Here is an 18,113-nt window from a genome sequence, read left to right as displayed (position 1 = left end):
TTTGATAGTATTCTGTAGATCTTCAACATTGTTTTTTTAGTTTTCTAATTTCTTCTTGTTTTTGGTCTGATTATAAAATTTCCAGAGATTTGTCTTCTAAGTTGGATATTCTTTGTTCTGCTTCACCAATTCTGTTGTTTAGGCTTTCCATCATTTTTAAATTTATTTTATTGAATTTTATTGAATTCTTCATTTCCAAGATTGCAATTTTGATTTCTTTTAAGATCTCAATTTCATGGGAGTTTTCTTTCATGTCATGTAGAGTTTTCATTAGTTCATGGATTTGCTTCTGAATACTTCTAAGTAATCCTATGATCAATCTTTTGAATTCCATTTCTGGCATTTCTTCAATATCATCATCTTCACATTCTAGTATTGAGGTGATGTTTTTCTTTTGGAGGTATCATGTTGTTTTCCTTATTCTTATTTCTTAGTTGCTGTGTTTATTGTTTGTCATTTGTAGAGATACTTGTTGGTTTCTTTTTTGTTTTGTTTCTTCCTGTGATGACTTTTTATCTTTGGGCTATGCCTCTGGGCTTAGTGGTATGTCTACTTTTTCAGTGCATACCCAGAGGCTGTGACCAGGGAGCTGTGTTCAGTGCTCTAGGGTAATGGGAGTGTGTCCAAGGTAACACCCAAGTTGGGCATGGTAAATCTCTCTCTCTCTTTTTTTTAATTAGAGGGGAAGTTTGTTCTACTCTGTTGGTTTTGTCTCATTCTCACCTCCTCTCCTCAAAGGAGACCAGTGCCTGGGTGCTAGTGCCAGTGGGTTCAGCATTCATCCATGCTGTCCCAAGAAACACACAAAGGATCTGTGCAGTCCATGGCATGAGCATGGGTCACACAGAAATGACCCTCACCAGAGAATCAGGGAGCTTTGAGCATGTGGAGCCATCCAAAGTGACTGGCTAAAGTCTCAGCCACACCCTGTACCCTTCCACATAGCCACAGTGTTTTCACAGTCCTGGCACACAAGCCTCCCACAGTTCTGATCACCCAGCCCATGTCAGTTCTCCCCGCCAGACTCAGGTGTCTCCGCTTGGCTAGTTACTGGGTGCGTGCACACTAGCTGGCTCAGCTGTTATATATGTCCAAAATGGCATTTGCTCTGTCTTGGCTTGTTACAGGATGCCAGTGCAGGGTTGTTGGAGAGAGAGAAATGTGTCCCCCCCCCTTTTTTTTTCTCTTCTAATTTGGCAAGTACACTGTCCCCTATAGGGCTCCAAGCTGTTTTGAGTCCTGGCTGCTCCACTTCTGATCTAGCTCCTTGCTATTGTGCCTTGGAAAGAAGCAGAAGTTGGCCCAAATGCATGAGCCCCTGCCTCACACGTGAGACTGGATCAAGTTCCTGGCTCCTGGCTTCTGCTGGGCCTAGACTTGCCTGTTGGGGACATTTGGGGAGTGAACCATCAGATGTAAGATCTCTTTCTTTCTCTATTTCTCTTTCTCCTCTCTCTCTATCACTCTTTCAAATAAACAAAATAAATCTTTTAAAAAATTAAACATTAAATATAGAATGCAATATATATATTTCAGATCTGTTATATTTCTTTAATGAGAAAACAAAAAACAAAAAATAATTTTAAAACCATGGAATTACAAAAAGTAGATTTTTAAAAATTTATTTAGTTTTTTTGACAGGCAGAGTGGACAGTGAGAAAGAGAGACAGAGAAAAAGGTCTTCCTTTTGCCGTTGGTTCACCCTCCAATGGCAGCCGCGGCTGGCATGCTGCGGCTGGCGCAACGTGCTGATCTCAAAGGCAGGAGCCAGGTGTTCTCCTGGTCTCCCATGTGGGTGCAGGGCCCAAGCACTTGGGCCATCCTCCACTGCACTCCCAGGCCACAGCAGAGAGCTGGCCTGGAAGAGGGGCAACTGGGACAGAATCCAGCGCCCCTACCAGGACTAGAACCCTGTGTGCTGGCACCGCAGGTGGATTAGCCTATTGAGCCATGGCCTAGTGAGCCTATTGAGCCGGCCAAAGTAGATTGATTTTTAAAAAATTTTTCTAAAATTGGTAGACTTAGTATTAGAAATGGAATTTGGCCGGTGCTGTGGCTCACTTGGCTAATCCTCCGCCTGCGGTGCTGGCACCCCGGGTTCTAGTCCCCATTGGGGTGCCGGATTCTGTCCCGGTTGCTCCTCTTCCAGTCCAGCTCGCTGCTGTGGCCTCGGAAGGCAGTGGAGGATGGCCCAAATGCTTGGGCCCCTGCACCCGCATGGGAGACCAGGAGGAATCACCTGGATCCTGGCTTCAGATCGGTGCAGAGCGCTGGCTGTAGCGGCCATTTGGGGGGGGGGGTGAACCAATGGGAAAAGGAAGACCTTTCTCTCTGTCTGTCTCTCTCACTGTCTAACTCTGCCTGTCAAAAAAAAAAAAAAAAAAAAAAAAAGAAATGGAATTTATGGAGCTGGTGTTGTGGCTTAGCAGGTTAAGCCACCGCCTACAGTGCTGGCATCCAATGTGGGCACTGGTTTGACTCCTGGCTGCTCCACATCTGATCCAGCTCCCTGCTAATGTGCCTGGGAAAAGCAGAGAATGGCTCAAGTGCTTAGGCCCCTGAACCCACATGGATACCTGGATAAAGTACCTAACTCCTGGCTTCAGTCTGGCCCAGCTCTAGCTGTTGCAGCCATTTGGGAATGAACCACTGGATGGAAGATCTCTCTGTGTGTCTGCCTCTACCTCTCTCTCTCTCTAACTCTGTCTTTCAAATAAAAAATAAATAAATCTTAAAAAAAAAGAAATGGAACTTCTGAAGACCATATGATTATGTGACAAAAGCTTATTTGAATCTTTTAGTAATGTAAGCAAATAAAACACTCAACTCCTAGAATAATCCTGTCTCCTTACTGCTATAACTGATATACTAGGAATTGAAATCCTTGAAATGGTTAACAGTACAGGCTCTGGAGTCAGGCTGTCTGGTTTAATCTTGGCTCAGTGACTTCTTGGTTTGGGCAAGTTATTTAATATCTCTGAATCTCAGTACTTTCTCACAGGATTGTTACAAGAAATAATTGAGATATTACTCCTATAAGAAGCTCAGAATAGTGCTGACAAATGCTCAGTAAATATTGGCTACACAGTTTCCATTTAGTTATCTTTTTCAATAAAAAGTTACACTATATAAAGTAATGTAGCACAAGTGAACAACCGTTGCAGTTTCCTATGTGTAAATTACTTTAAAATTATGTACAATGTCTGCAATGTTCAATAAAATGTTTCTCCATAATGGTTTCACTTACCAAAGATTATTTTGAAACAAATGGATTACTTTTTATCTACCAAGAAAGTACTATATCTTACCTTTATTTTTTATTGAGTTGGAGGGCATTTTACAACCACAGATAATTTTGTTTTCTAGTTGAACCTGAGTCTCAACAAATAGTACTTTTTGTGCCTGAGAAAGAAACTTCCTAAACCACTGTTACTTTGCTAAGCAAGTTGCAATACAAAGAAAAGATCTGACAAGCATTTGTTTAGAGGATTTATTCTTATTCCAAACTTCAGGAGTTAATAAGACTCTAAGGAGGCCAACATTGTGGCACAGTGGGGTAAAGCCACTATCTGCTCTGCCAACATCCTGCATGGAGGCCAGTTTGTGTTCTAGCTGCTCTACTTACAATTTAGCTCCCTGCTGATGCACCTGGGAAAGCAACAGTAGATGGCACAAGCACTTGGGCCCTTGCTCCCACATGGGAGACCTGGAAAAAGCTCCTGGCTCCTGACTTCAGCCTAGCTTAGCTCTGGCTGTTGTGGCCATCTAGGGAGTGAATCATCAGATGGAAGATCTCTCTTGCTCACTCTCTTGCTTGCTCGCTCACTCACTCTGACTTTGAAATAAATAAATAGGGGGCCAGCGTTGTGGCTCATTTGGTTAATCCTCTGCCTGAGGCACCGGCATCCCATATGGGTGCCGGGTTCTAGTCCTGGATGCTCCTCTTCCGGTCCAGCTCTCTGCTGTGGCCCGGGAGGACAGTGGAGGATGACCCAAGTCCTTGGGCCCTTGCACCTACATGGGAGACCAGGAGGAAGCTCCTGGCTCCTGGCTTCATGCCAGCTGTGGTGGCCATTTGGGGAGTGAACCAACGGAAGGAAGACCTTTCTCTCTCTCTTGCTCTCACTGTTTATGACTCTACCTGTCAAATAAATTTAAAAAAAAGAAAAAAAAAACAAAATAAATAAATAAATAAAATATATTAAAAATAAGTCTTCAAACAGCACAAAGGAGATAAAACTTTAAAAATTAAGTAAAATGATATAGAACTAAAATAGATATAGTTCCCTTTAAACGGTCAAGCCAACTTCTTTTTTTTTTTTTAAGATTTATTTATTTATTTATTTGAAAGGTGGAGTTACAGAGAGGCAGAGTCAGAGAGAGAGAGAAGTCTTCCATCTGCTGGCTTACTCTCCAAATGGCCTCAATGGCCAGGGCTGAGCCAGGCTGAAGCCAGAAGCCAGAAGTTTCATTTGGGTCTCCCACATAGGCGCAGGGGCCCACGCACTTGGGTTATCTCTGCTTTTCCCAGGCCATTAGCAGGGAGCTGGATGGGAAGTGGAGCAATCAGAACTTGAACTGGCACTCAAATGGATACTAGCACAGCAGACAGTGGCTTAACCTGCTATGCCACAGGACCAGCCCCAGTCAAGCCAGCTCCTAATCAAGGTCAGAAACTACTATGCAGGCTTAGTAATTACAAGTATCTTAAGCCTTTAAAAGTGTCTTGGTTTTTCCAGAGGCCTTCAGGTTTCAAAGTCAGAGCACAAGATACATCATATTCATATTCATATACATCATATTGCTTTATAAGAGGGGAGGGGAGGCTGGGGGAGTGAAGATAGATAGATAGATAAATAGATAGATAGATAAACATCCAGAATTTTTTTTAGTGAAATAACACTTTATTAATGATTATTATATTTACTGAAGTACTTTATCATCCATATTCCTCACTCATGCAACCATCTGCGTGTCATATGCTAGCAAGATATTTTCAGATTAATGTTTCATAAAGGGCCACTTATTTGAGCCCTGACTACAATACAGTACCTTAAAATTCCACACTATTCTGAGTAACCCATGGGCTTAAGCAATGTACTCTTTGAATTAAATGACCTCTGGAATATTCTACCATAGAAATTCTATCAAATCATAAGGGGAGATGGTAGAGCTAAACATCTGAATTCTGTACGATTCATCATTCTAATTATATCACCTAGGGAGGCCATCTGGCCAGCTGTCAAGAGCCTCAGGAACCTCATTTATGGTGATAAATTAAGAACACTTTCTGAATCTACTTTGCAGGCTCAAAACTTGAATTTTGGTTAGGGCATTGAAATCCAGCTCTTCTCTAGGCAGACTTATCCAAGCTTACAGAGACTGAAATGTCATTAATTTACAGAGGACAATGAAATGTTCAAGTGAGTAGTATTTGTATTAATAGAACCAGTGCATTTACTCTTTATAGACAAAACTATGTTATGACATAACTTTTAGGAGTACGCATGCAGAACAAGAGGAGGCACATTAGGAAGAAACTTGTCATGTGGCCTTGAGTATTTTAAATCTATGACTCCACCTCTCTTCCTCTGTAATAGAACTGAGCACAATATATAGCTACACATAGGCCAGTAGCTTCATTTGAGGGTGGGAAGAGATTTGCATATGAGCAGGGATTATACAGATAAAGGGAGGGTATATGTAGAGAACATTCCAGGCATATGTAATAGTATATAAGAGGGCACCTGAGATTATTTTTGGAAAAATAGAGGTTAGTCTACTTAAATATAAAATGTTGAAATCCATGCATACTAGGAGTTTTCAACAGTTTTATGAAAAATGTTCATTAGGAAAAAGTATTGATTATGAAATTTTTTTTGCAGCAAAATGAACTTAGCTTTTACTTCCATTTTCCATGGACTTTATTTTTAATTTAAAAAATTATTTTAAGTTATACAAGTTTCATGTATTTCATATATACAAATTTAGGAACATCCTACCCACACTCCAGCTCATCTTCCTCCTCCCTCTTCCATTCCCACTCTTACTTTTTACAAAGTTTGAAAAAACACTGAGGATCACTAGCCATCAGGGAAATGCAAATCAAAATCACAATGAGGTTTTACCTCACTCCAGTTAGAATGGCTCTCATACAGAAATAAACAAACAAATGCTAGCGAGGATGTGGAGAAAAAGGCAGCCTAATCCACTGTTGGTGGGAATGTGAACTGGTGGAGTGGAAGACAGTATGGAGATACCTCAGAAATTTGAATATAGACCTACCATACGACCCAGCCATCCCACTCCTGGGAATTTAATGAAACCAAAAGAAGTCAGCATTTGAAAGAGTTATCTGTACCCCATGTTCATTGCAGTACAATTCACAATGGCTAAGATATGGAATCAACCCAGATGTCCATCAACTGTTGACTGGATAAAGAAATTATAGTACATATACACTATGTAGTACTACTCAGCTATAAAAAAAAGATGAAATCCTGTCTTTTGCAACAATATGTACCCAACTGGAAACCACTATACTTAGTGAAATAAGCCAGTCCCAGAAAGATATCATATTTTCTCTGACTTGAGGTAATTAAGAGTACCTAAAATGTAATGTATCAGAGTGAAATGGACATCTTGAGATTTGATGAGTGTTTATAGCCCTTGTTTCTTCTGTTAAGGAACAGTGGGTTTTTCTTCATACTATTTGTTGAACTCTTTTTCTTTTCTTTTCTTTTCTTTTCTTTTCTTTTCTTTTCTTTTCTTTTTTTTTTATTTTTGACAGGCAGAGTGGACAGTGAGAGAGAGAGACAGAGAGAAAGGTCTTCCTTTGCTGTTGGTTCACCCTCCAATGGCCCCCACGGCCGGCGCACCGTGCTGATCCGATGGCAGGAGCCAGGTGCTTCTCCTGGTCTCCCATGCAGGTGCAGGGCCCAAGCACTTGGGCCATCCTCCACTGCATTCCCTGGCCACAGTAGAGAGCTGGCTTGGAAGAGGGGTAACCGGGACAGAATCCGGTGCCCTGACCGGGACTAGAACCCAGGGTGCCGGCGCCACAGGTGGAGGATTAGCCTAGTGAGCCGCGGTGCTGGCCTGAACTCTTTTACTTAGTGTAGGGTTAACTTTATGATCATGAAGTTAACTGAAAATAGATCCATGGACTGTAAGTATCCTGCATAATGGTTGAGAAGTAAGGGAGAGACAGATGAGTGATGAAAATTGCAATAGTTCAGCATGTGTGAGGCGTACAGAGTGAAGGAAATGTCAAGAGGTGAGGGTGGGGGCCAGCATTGTGGCATATCAGATGAAGCCACTACCACCTATGTTTTGGCATCCCATAAGGGTACAGGCTTGTGTCCTGGTTGCTCCGCTTCTTATCCAGCTCCCTGCAAATGGCCTGGGAAAAGCAGCGGATGATGGCTCAGATGTTTGGGCCCCTGCCATCTGTGTTGGAGACCTGGATGAAGCTCCTGGCTCCTGGACTTGGCCTGGCTCAGTGCTGGCTGTTGAGGCCATCTGGGGGGTGAACCAACAGATGGAAGATCTGTCTCCCCCCCCCCCCCCGTAACTCTGCCTTTCAAAATAAATAATTTTTTTTTAAAAGAGGTGAAGGTGGAATGGCAGCAAAGACAAGCGCACATGAAGGCCTTGAAAGGCACAAGAAAGAGTTTAGAGTTTATCCTCAAAATAATGGGGAACTAGTGAGGAATTTTACGTGGGAGAGTAACATCGGTAGTATTTGTGGTTTAGAAAGACCGTTCTGCCAGTAGTGAAGAGTGTAAATTGGAAGAATGCAAGAATCACAGCACAGGGATGTTTTAGTAACCTGGGTCAGAATAAAGCAGCTGAGGAAATGGAGAGAAGGAGGTACAGTATACAGGACTGAATCATCACTAGTTACGGGCATACATAAAAAGGGAACAAGCAAAGCTGAGATACAGATTTCTTGTGAGGGGATGGTGGTGGCAAGTACAGTCAGGGCTCATAGGGAAGTGAGGATAGGGTGGGCAGAAGGAGGATATAGTGAGTTCAATTTAGAGTTTAGACATTTTGAACTCAGGTTTCTGTGCAATATCTAAATAGAGTTGTTCTATCGGCTGTTGAATATTTGGGTTTCATATTTAGATGAAATCTGAACAAGAGATTTAGAGCTTACCAGCAGATAAACAGTAAGATAATAGAAACCCCAGAGTGGCTTATAGCTTGTTGAGAATGTGTGGAATGAGGATGATAATGAACATGTAGTTGTAGTTGTAGGCCTGGATGCAGTCCATTGTGCTTAGCCAAAATTATAAAAAATTGACATGACAGAAAATAATACCTGTCTTGTTCTGTGTGCATTCTGGCAAAGGCTAGTGAAAGTGGAGTAATTCTAGTACATGACTGGAAGCTCCATAAGGGGACCAGTACGTGTTTTAGTCCCCACTATTATACCATTGTAGATGTCAGTGCTGGGCTTATGCCAACCAGCCTTCCTATTGCTATGGGTTGGTTGACTACACTTGATTAAACTGCATATTCATATCTGGAATTTCACATTAAGGACATTGTCCATACAACACATGATATAATATGGGATAAAGAAGTAGGAGAATAGACCCATAAACTCTCTAGGCAGTTGGACCCTGTGATCATGGGTACCTTTTGCTATTTTGTGTTGAAAACAAGACTGGAGTAAAATACGTGGGTGTTTGGAAAGACTGGTAATGTTTGTCTCATTAGTAATTATTTAGGAAGAGAAGGAATATATGTATACACACACACACACACACTTAAAATTGTGCATCTCTATTTGAGTTCACAGCAAGGAGCTAATTAAATTTACTCATTGCATGTTATTTTCCAAATGGCAACTTCTTGGAAGGTACGTTGAGCTAACAATCACATAATTAAATATCCTGTTCGTCTTTGTTAAATGGCTTTAATGGAGATCAGAAGGATATTTCATTGGGCTAGCTTAAGTCAAGGTCTTTTGAGACTCAAGGGGGAGAATCTGTTTATTTGCCTTTTCTAACTTCTGGAAGATGCCTGCATGACTTAGTTCATGACCCCTTCCTTGTATCATTCTAACTTTTCCTGCCCCCATTGTCAAATATACCACTTTTTCTCTGTGACAAATCTTTCTTTGCTTCTTCTTTTTGTAAAAACTTGTGGTAAAATATACATAATATTTACTATTTTACATTGTTGTGCAACCATCATCACCATCATTTCTAACAAAAGATTTTTTATATAATGACCATTTTAAAAAAAATCCATTTCAATCTTTCCCTTCTATGTGACATATAGAAAGGATCATGGCTTTGTAGTTATGGATAAGTTTCAGATTTCTCTGATCTCGGGGCCGGTGCTGTGGCGTAGCAGGTAAAGCCGCCGCCTGCAGTGCCGGCATCCCTTGTGGGTACCGGTTCTAGTCCTGGTTGCTCCACTTCTGATCTAGCTCTCTGTTATGGCCTGGGAAAGCAGTAGAAGCTAGCCCAAGTCCTTGGGCCCCTGAACCTGTGTGAGAGACCTGGAAGAAGCTCCTGGCTCCTGGCTTCAGATCAGCGCAGCTCCGGCTGTTGCGGCCAATTGGAGAGTGAACCAGCAGGAGAAAGACCTTTGTTTCTCTCTCTGCCTCTCCTTCTCTCTGTGTAACTCTGACTTTCAAATAAATAAATAAATCCTTAAAATTTCTCTGATCTTCAGTTAACTCATCGTTAACTCATCTATAATGTTTAACAGCTGTATTTCACATATTTTACATCATATGTGAAGAGTCTAGCACAGGGTCAGACTTTTTGCACTTCATAGCTTAGATCTAGTATATATGATCATATAAACTTTGTTTTTCCATATTTCTTTTGAGGCAGATATGTTAACATGTATGTAACACTAGATTTTTAAAAATATATATTTATTTATTAATTTGAAAGGCAGAGTTACAGAGAGACAGAAGCAGAGAGAGAGAGAGAGAGAGAGAGAGAGAGAGAGAGATGTCTTCCATCCATGGATTCACTCCCCAAATGGCTACAATTGCCAAAGCTGGGCGAATCTGAAACCAGGAGCCAGGAGCCTCTTCTATGTCTCCCACATGGCTAAAGGGGCCCACAGACCCAGACCACCTTCCACTGCTCTCCCAAACCACAGCAGAGAGCCGAATTGGAAATGGAGAAGCCAGGACTTGAACTGGCATCCACATGGGATGGCACTGCAGGCAGCGGCTTTACCTGCTATGCCATAATGCCAGCTCCAACACTAGATCCCAACTGCTTTACCTGTGTAGCTGAACTTGACCCTTATGTTGTATCCAGATGCTTAATTGCCCTTTGACTTTTCATTGGCTTTGGAAGGAAATAAAGAAGATGGGAATGGAGAGAGGCCAAGGCATATATTTCTTCACTACCTTCCTTTCTATTTATATTATCTTGTTTAATAATTATTTACTTAAGAGGCAGAGTGAGAAAGAGAGAGAGAGAGAGAGAGAGGGAGAGGGAGAGAGAAAGATGAAAATGGAGAGAGAGAGAGAGACAGACACAGAGAGTTCTTATTTGCAGGTTCATTCCCCAAATGCCCACAACTGCTGGTAGCAGGAAATCAATTACTTGAGCTATCAGTGTTGCCTGCCAGAATCTGCATTAGCAGGAAGCTGGAGTCAGGAGACAGAGGTGGAAATCAAACCTAAGTATTCTGATATGGAAGGCTGGCAATGAACCAAAGTCCTAATCTCTAGGCTAAACCCCCACCTCTTGGGAAGTGATTTTTAAATGTTCATCTGCTGAAAGTCATAGTTCCTGATCTGCAGTCCTCTCTTATAGCTCATGTAACTGCTCCCTCTTCTTGCCTTTTCAGCAATAGTCCCACTAGATATATGGTAACTCCTGCTGTTGCTAAGCAGAGCAAACGTGACCATTTCTCATTGCTTTCTTAACCTCCTGACCATATTTATTTCAAAAGTCCTCTCCTTGAAAAGATCTTCAATTACGCTTGAAATGAATCTTGGTCAGGACTCCATTATGTACAACAGCTGGTGAGGCTACGTCAGCTGCTGCAAGGGTGAATAATAGAGGGTCTTACTTGCTTGCTTTCTCCATCCACTGGCCTCTGAGAAACCTAGGACTTGGTGAAACACACTTTGCAAAACACTGTCCAAGGAAATACAAGCCTTGTCCAGTGTTGGGATGCCATCTCTAAACTACGCTGTTTCAGTAACATTACTTAACCATGCAAACACATTTCAGAAGAACGTGAAAACACAGCTTCAGATCTTAGCTCCATTTCTAGAATTTACTGTTACCACCTTTTGTAGTAATCCATATGTTGTATTACATTTGGTTGGCTGCTTGGTTTGGGGATCCACAGGCTGGTCTCACTTAGCATACAGACAAGATGGGGCTGGCACTGAGGCATAGCTGGTAAAGCCACCATGGCAGTGCTGGCATCTCATTTGGGTGCCAGTTTGAGTCCTGGCTACTCCAGCTCTCTGCTATGGCCTAGGAAAGCAGCAGAAGATGGTTCAAGTCCTTGGGCTCCTGCACCCATATGGGAGACCTGGAAGAAGCTCCTGGATCCTGGCTTTGGACTGGCACAGCTCTGGCTGTTGCAGCCAATAAGGGAGTGAACCAGTGGATGGAAGACCTCTCTCCTCTGCTTCTCCTTCTCTCTGTATAACTCTGACTTTCAAGGAAGGAAGGAAGGAAGGAAGGAAGGATGGAAGGATGGAAGGATGGAAGGATGGAAGGAAAGAAGGGAGGGAGGGAGGGAGGAAGGAATACAGACAAGAATGAGAACTTGGATTTGATTTAAGATCAATTTATTTCACTTTGGTTTACTACTGAAGCAGCCAACAGATAATGTAAAGAATACAAGATCAAAATGTGTGCGTGTTATCCTACTATATGTTGCTTTCCCAGTTCCTAAAATGTGTGGTTGGGGAAAGCTCATGCAGAATGAAAAATCTACCAGGTCAGGAAATCCAAACTATGAACTTTCTTTATGTGACTATGTGACTGAAAGAATCTCATCAGCATTCAAAAAAAAAAAAAAGTCCCAACCCATTATTATAGATGGCAATTTTGTTGTGTCATCTCTACATTGTTTTGAAACTGACCAGATGGAAGTGTAAATGCAACAGACTTAGTCATGCTCTACCACATATATTAATGGCATTACTTTTAGTATTTCTGAAAACATACCTATTTTTTGGATTTTCCATAACAAAGGAATTCAGTGGAGACCTGACATGTTTCCTGAGGTTAGGCAAGTTAGTTAGAATCTGGACTACTAGAGAATTCATGTATCTTTTCTACCTCCTTTAAGTCCTCACCTTTATGTCTCATCCTGCCCTCAAGGGCTAAAGGAAGCGCAGATTGGAATTAGGCTTCAATTAATTATTTTTTTTTTTTTAGTGAAGAGTTAAGTTAAAAAAAAAAAAAAGAGCTACTTGAGGCCAAATAGCTGGCCAGTGGCCCCAAGTATATTTCACAGAATTCATACACCATTGTGGCCTTCTTTATATAAAGTCATCATCTACACTTTACTTATTTTTTAAAAGTATTTATTTATTAATTTGAAAGGCAGGTTTACTTTATACAGAGAGGCAGAGAGAGAGAGAGAGACACAGAGAGGTCTTCCTTCCATTGGTTCATCCCCAGATGGCCACAATGGCCAGAGCTGTGCCGATCCAAAGCCAGGAGCAAGGAGCTTCTTCCAGGTCTCCCATGCAGGTGCAGGGGCCCAAGCACTTGGGCCATCTTCTACTGCTTTCCCAGGCCATAGAAGAAAGCTGGATTGGAAGTGGAGCAGCCGGGACTCAAACAGGTATCCATGTGGGATGCCAGCACTGCAGGTGGAGGCTTTACCTGCTATGCCACAGCACAGGCTCCATCTTTACTTATTTTTGTTGTGATTTTTCATGCACTTGGTTCTAGTTGCAAATGAATGAGATGGTGGTCACATATGAAATTAACAAAAAGAAAAATACTACAACATTCCCTGTAGGCAGAGAATGGTTTGTTTCCCATAAATACTTCTAGGAAATTTTGAAGAATCAAGAAATACATACATAGATTACATCAAAAGAAAAAATTATCACATAGGATTAAAAGATTGTTAAATTACTCTCAGGATTGTGGGATTTGGTATGAATTTTCACAAATAGGAAGATGATAGCTTGGGGAATCTTGGAAAGCAAGTTGTAGGAATTGTCATATATCTTTCATTCATTCCATCATTCTTTCTGTTTAGTGCTTATCAAGGACTGAAGACTGTTTTAATTGTTGGGGATACAGCACTGGATGGAGTATCAGGTCACTGTCTTTAGAGAATTAACATTTTTGTTGGGGAGATACAAATAAGAGAAATAGTAGTTTCTTTTAAAAAAAAGTGGTAGTTTCTCTGATACACAGAGAATTAGAATATGTACTGTGATGAGACTAAAGGAATTTAGATGAAGTAGTCTTTGAAGATCTCTGTGAGGAGGTGACTTTAAAAGTAAAATCTGAATGTGCAAAATTAATCATAAAGTCTCAGGGAAAAGCATTTTCTAAATAAGAATTTGTTGGTTCCTAAAATAAGAATAGGTGTGGGTTTTGTGGTGTTCAGAGCTAAGTGTCTGGGGGACACTTAGTGAATCAAGAGGAAGGCATAGAAGTGGGCAGTAGCAGATCAGCAGAGTGTGTGAGCCTAGATCAGTATTTGGATTTCACTGTGATTGTGATGGGAAGCTACAATCAAAGAGAACAATGACATTATTTGATTTATGTGTTCAAAGTTGTTCCTAAATTGCTGTGTAATGCATGGATCACAGGGAAGCCAAAGTAAAAGCAGGCAGAACAACTGGGAGACTACTGTAGTGCACTCTGGACAGAGATGGAAGTATTATGGATCAGTTTGCTAATGGGGGAGAAGAAGCAGATTTGGGATATGTTCTGGAAGAAGACCAGTAGGACTTCCCGATGGACTAACTGGAAGGAGGGGGAAGTGGTGAGATACAGGGAGAAATGAAAATAACTTCAAAATGTTTGGTTTGAGCAAAGTAAGTATCTGGTAGTGGTACTTACTGAGACAGGAAAATGGGCAAAGAAGTTTTGAAGAATGCATGTTTTGTTTTGGGCACATTAAGTTTGGTATATTTATTAGATATCCAAGAAGAAATACAAAGTAAACAGTTTGTTATAACTCTGGAAATCTGGGAAGAGGTCAAGACTAAAACTATAGCTGGGAAGAGGTCAAGACTAAAACTATGGATTTGGGAGTCTTGGTAAAACAGGTGAAATTTAAGGGCAGGAGATTGGTTGAGATCACTTCTAGGTTGTGTGTAATAAAAGCAAGAGCCTGAGGACAAAACTGGGAGCACTGTAAGGTTCAGATACACAGCAGGGATGCCATCAAGCACATCTGAGATGAAATGGTCATTGAGGAGGAAAAGGGAAATTATGCTGTCAAGGAACCAAGAGCATACAGTTAAGTCGGGGGAGAGCAGTCAACTGTTCTGAATGTAGGAAAGAAGTGAAAACAAAAAGGTTGTCACTGGATTAGTCACCGTGCAGGTGATCAGTGATCTTAACAAGAGCAGTCTCACTGAAGTAAGGGGGGGGGTGAAGGACTGATTGGAATAGGTTGAGGGGGAGATGTCAGTCAGAACATAGAACAACTATAGATGTGTAAGCCATTTTGGAGGTACAGAGAAAGAAGACAGGAAAAAAGGGTAAGAGGAATGCTGCTGGGCGCACTGAGGGCCTCAATGAGCTCAGTGGCCGTTAATGTAAAAGGGGCCCAATAACACCAGTTACCTTTGTGTATATCGAGTGATGCTCATCTACTCTTGGGTGGCACAGAGTAGGTGAATAGTTGGTTTTAACCAGAGTTTAGGCTCTGCTGCATGAAAATGATGGAGAAAAAGAGATGTGAAGAAGTTAAGCTTGCTTATATTAGCAAGTAAAGTTGGATCCTCAAATTTAAGCTTGGTTTTGATAGAAATAAGTAGGCTAAAGATACAGCAGTAAGAAAACAAGAGAAGCCAGTGGTCTACATGCTTTGGTAGGGGTCAAAGTGTTGATGGTGTGGGAATATTATGTAAGAGAGTTGAGTGGATAGAAATTAGTGGTCAGAAAGTATAAGCATACTGTTACATGTGGGAAGCTGCAAGATTAGTGACAGGTATTATGTAATTATGTTTTACCCATCACTTATTTTCTTTTGGAGTAATTAAGTTCTCCAGTGTATTATTCTGGTGATGGAGAATATGACCCATTTAGCTAAACAGTAGATGACAGTGTGTTACATTAGTCAAAAATATTCCAAGGAGAGTTTCAATAAAGATGACTTTGGCATGTGCCATTCATTAACAAGCATTTTTTTTTTTTAAAGATTTACTTTATTTGAAAGACACAGAGTGAGAAAGAGAGAGAGTGAATCTGCCATCTGCTGGTTTATTCCCCAGGTGGCTGCTATGACCAGGGCTGGGCCAGACCAACACTAGGAGCCAGGAACTTCTTCCGGGTTTCCTACATGCCTACAGAGGCTTAAGTGCTTGGATCATCCTCTGCTGCTTTCCCAGGTGCATTAGCAGGGAGCTGGATGGGAAGTGGAGAAGCCAGTACATAAACCGGTGCCCATATGGGATGCCAGTGCAGGCAGCAGCTTAACCTACTATGCCACAACGCCAGTCCCACTAATAAGCTTCTTTAAATTAATAATTGAGGGGCCATTGCTGTGGCACAGTGGGTAAAGCTGCAGACTGGGATGATGGCATCCCATATGGGCACTGGTTCATTTCCTGGTTGCTCCACTTCTGATCCAGTGCCCTGCTAATGCTCCTGGGAAAGCAATGGTAGTTGGCTTGAGTGCTATGGTTCCTATACCTACGTGGGTGACCCAGAAGAAGCTCCTGGCCCCTGGCTTTGGAGTGGCCTAACTCTGGCCATTGTGGTCGCTAGGGAAGTGAACCAGTGGATCAAAGAACTCTCTCTGTAATTTTGCCTTTAAAAAAAAAGCGATTAATAATGTATTAGTAGGGGCTGGCGCTGTGGCATAGCAGGTAAAGCTGCTGCCTGTAGTGCCGGTATCCTATGTGGGTGCCAGTTGGAGTCCCAGCTGCTCCATTTCCCATCCAGCTCTCTGCTATGGCCCGAAAAAGCAGTAGAAGATGGCCCAAGATCTCTCACGTGGGAGACCCAGAAGAAGCTCCTGGCTCCTGGCTTTGGATCAGCACAGCTCTAGCCATTGTGGCCATCTGGGGAGTGAACCAGCAGATGGAAGACCTCTCTCTCTCTTTCTCTCTGCCTCTGCCTGTGTAAATCTGCCTTTCAAATAAATAAATCTTTAAAAATTAATGTATTAATAGTCTGTGTGCCTGTTCTGATGCACTACAGACACACATAGAAAAAAGAGGCTGGCACTGTGGCATAGTAGGTAAATCTACCTACCGCCTATGATGCCAGCATCCCAAATGGACACAGGTTCCAGTCCCTGCTGCTCTACTTCTGATCCAGTTCCCTGCTGATGTGCCTGGGAAAGCAGTAGAGCTCTGTCCAACTACTTGGACCCCCGCCACTCATAGACGTGGAAGAAGCTCCTGGCCCCTGGCTTTGGACGGGGTCAGCTCTGGTGGTTGCGGCCATTTGGGGAATGAACCAGCGGATGGAAGCTCTCTTCCTCTCTGTGTTTCAAATAAAATAAAAATCTTAAAAATACTTTCACATTAACTCGTTTAAAAGATATTTTATGCAGTTTTTTACCAGACAATTTGGAAGTACTTTCCAACAAGGCCTCGGTTTTTAATGCTTGGTGGACTCCAAAGTTTGTCTCCCAGTCCTGCAGCACCCATGTCCAATCAGCAGCTCCCTACACAAGCCTCTTGGCTCATGAATACTGGCAGAAGGAAGGACGCAGGTACTTTTTCTTTAAATAATGACATTGCGCATGGAGGTCAGTTCCAAGTCCATGTCTTGGTTATTTGCACGATGATTATCTGTGCCTTTTTTTTTTTTTAATTTGTAACGCAGAGAATTAATGACGGTTTGCTTCTTATGTCTATTATCAGAGGAAGACTTGAAATTCCTCTGGAGAAGAGGCCAAGTAGGAGCTTTAGAACAGAAAGTGCAACCCAATATAGGAGCCCATTAAATATGCCCCAGGACAACCTCAAATGTGTTCTGCCAACTCAAATTCCAGTTGCTTCCCACCCTTTTCTTCTGATTCTCTACATTCTCTTGGGCTGAAACGAGAAGCAAGAACGGAGCAGGGAGCTTTGGAAAAGCGGAGGACGCCCAGCAGACCGGTTAAACACGTCTGCGGGGACCCAGGGGCGAGGCGGTCGAGTCAGCAGTCGCGAGGATCCAACTCCGGCTCCACGCCGTGGTCAGCTCCAGGCGCCGCCACATTTTACAAAACAGCCTGAGGCGCTGGCGCTCCAATCAGCCGGGGGCCCCCTTCTTCTTACCCGGGCCAGGGACTCCCCCACTCCAAGCCACCGAGGTCCCCACCCGTCACCCTCGCGGGCACGCGAGCTGCGCACGGGTGCGGCCTCCTGACGGAGGGCGGGCGTGCGCTTGTTGGCCGCGGCATCCTCCCGCCTGCCGGAAGGAGCGCGGCGCCAGCGTCCTGCCGCCTGTCCGTCACGCAGCCGCCCACGCAGTTGCCGATTCCGATTGGTCCGAGGCCCAGGCTAGCCCTCTCCCAGCCCCGCCCCCCTCGGCGGACAGACAGACCGGAGGGCGGGGCGGCGGCGGTACCGCCTCTTCGGCGGCCGCGGGCGGGCGGGCCCGCCCAGCTGTCAGTTACGGGGGCAGCCCGGCGGGCGGGCGCTCGGAGGCTACCTCGTCGCTGCTTCGCTCGCTCGCGCTCCCTCTCGCCGCCAGTGGGGAAGTCGGGGCCGCTTGAGCGGTCGCCGCCACCGCCTCATCCCGATCTCCTCCCCCAGTCCCTCCCGGCCCGCGCGCCCCCGAGTAGTGAGTGAGTGGCCCCGAGTAGGGTCCGGAGAGTCACCGCGGCGGCGCCGGGAGGTGTTTAAACCATGTTAAGGAGGATTTTGCAGAGGGTAAGAGAGTGAAACCGTCCTTCCGGCAGCACGTGAGCGGGAGAGCCCCGGCCCCGGGCCGCGGGCGCGGCGCGGCGGCGCGGGAGCC

General features: G+C 43.4%; 1 protein-coding gene and 1 long non-coding RNA gene across 9 annotated transcripts in view; one reads left to right on the top strand and one right to left on the bottom strand.

Annotated features, from left to right (window-relative positions):
* The window catches only part of EEA1 (early endosome antigen 1), a 472,296-nt gene that overhangs the window by 276,632 nt on the left and 177,551 nt on the right, over window positions 1-18,113 (top strand). For 4 of the 8 annotated variants that reach the window (XM_051846534.2, XM_051846533.2, XM_051846532.2 and 1 more), the window contains exon 1: window positions 17,689-18,025. The exons of 3 other annotated variants lie outside the window; for them this stretch is intronic. In XM_051846534.2, the coding sequence (XP_051702494.2) occupies window positions 18,002-18,025 (24 nt within the window). In that variant the 5' untranslated portion in view covers window positions 17,689-18,001. Of the gene's footprint in view, window positions 1-17,688; window positions 18,026-18,113 lie in introns of those variants that run through there. One more of the 8 variants, XM_070052694.1, reaches the window with a different exon arrangement.
* The window catches only part of LOC138844407 (uncharacterized), a 45,634-nt gene that overhangs the window by 27,052 nt on the left and 469 nt on the right, over window positions 1-18,113 (bottom strand). The gene's annotated exons all lie outside the window — the stretch shown is intronic.

Source organism: Oryctolagus cuniculus, chromosome 11 (genome assembly GCF_964237555.1).
Source record: "Oryctolagus cuniculus chromosome 11, mOryCun1.1, whole genome shotgun sequence".
Taxonomy (NCBI): domain Eukaryota; kingdom Metazoa; phylum Chordata; class Mammalia; order Lagomorpha; family Leporidae; genus Oryctolagus; species Oryctolagus cuniculus.
This window is presented reverse-complemented; position numbering and strand designations above follow the sequence as displayed.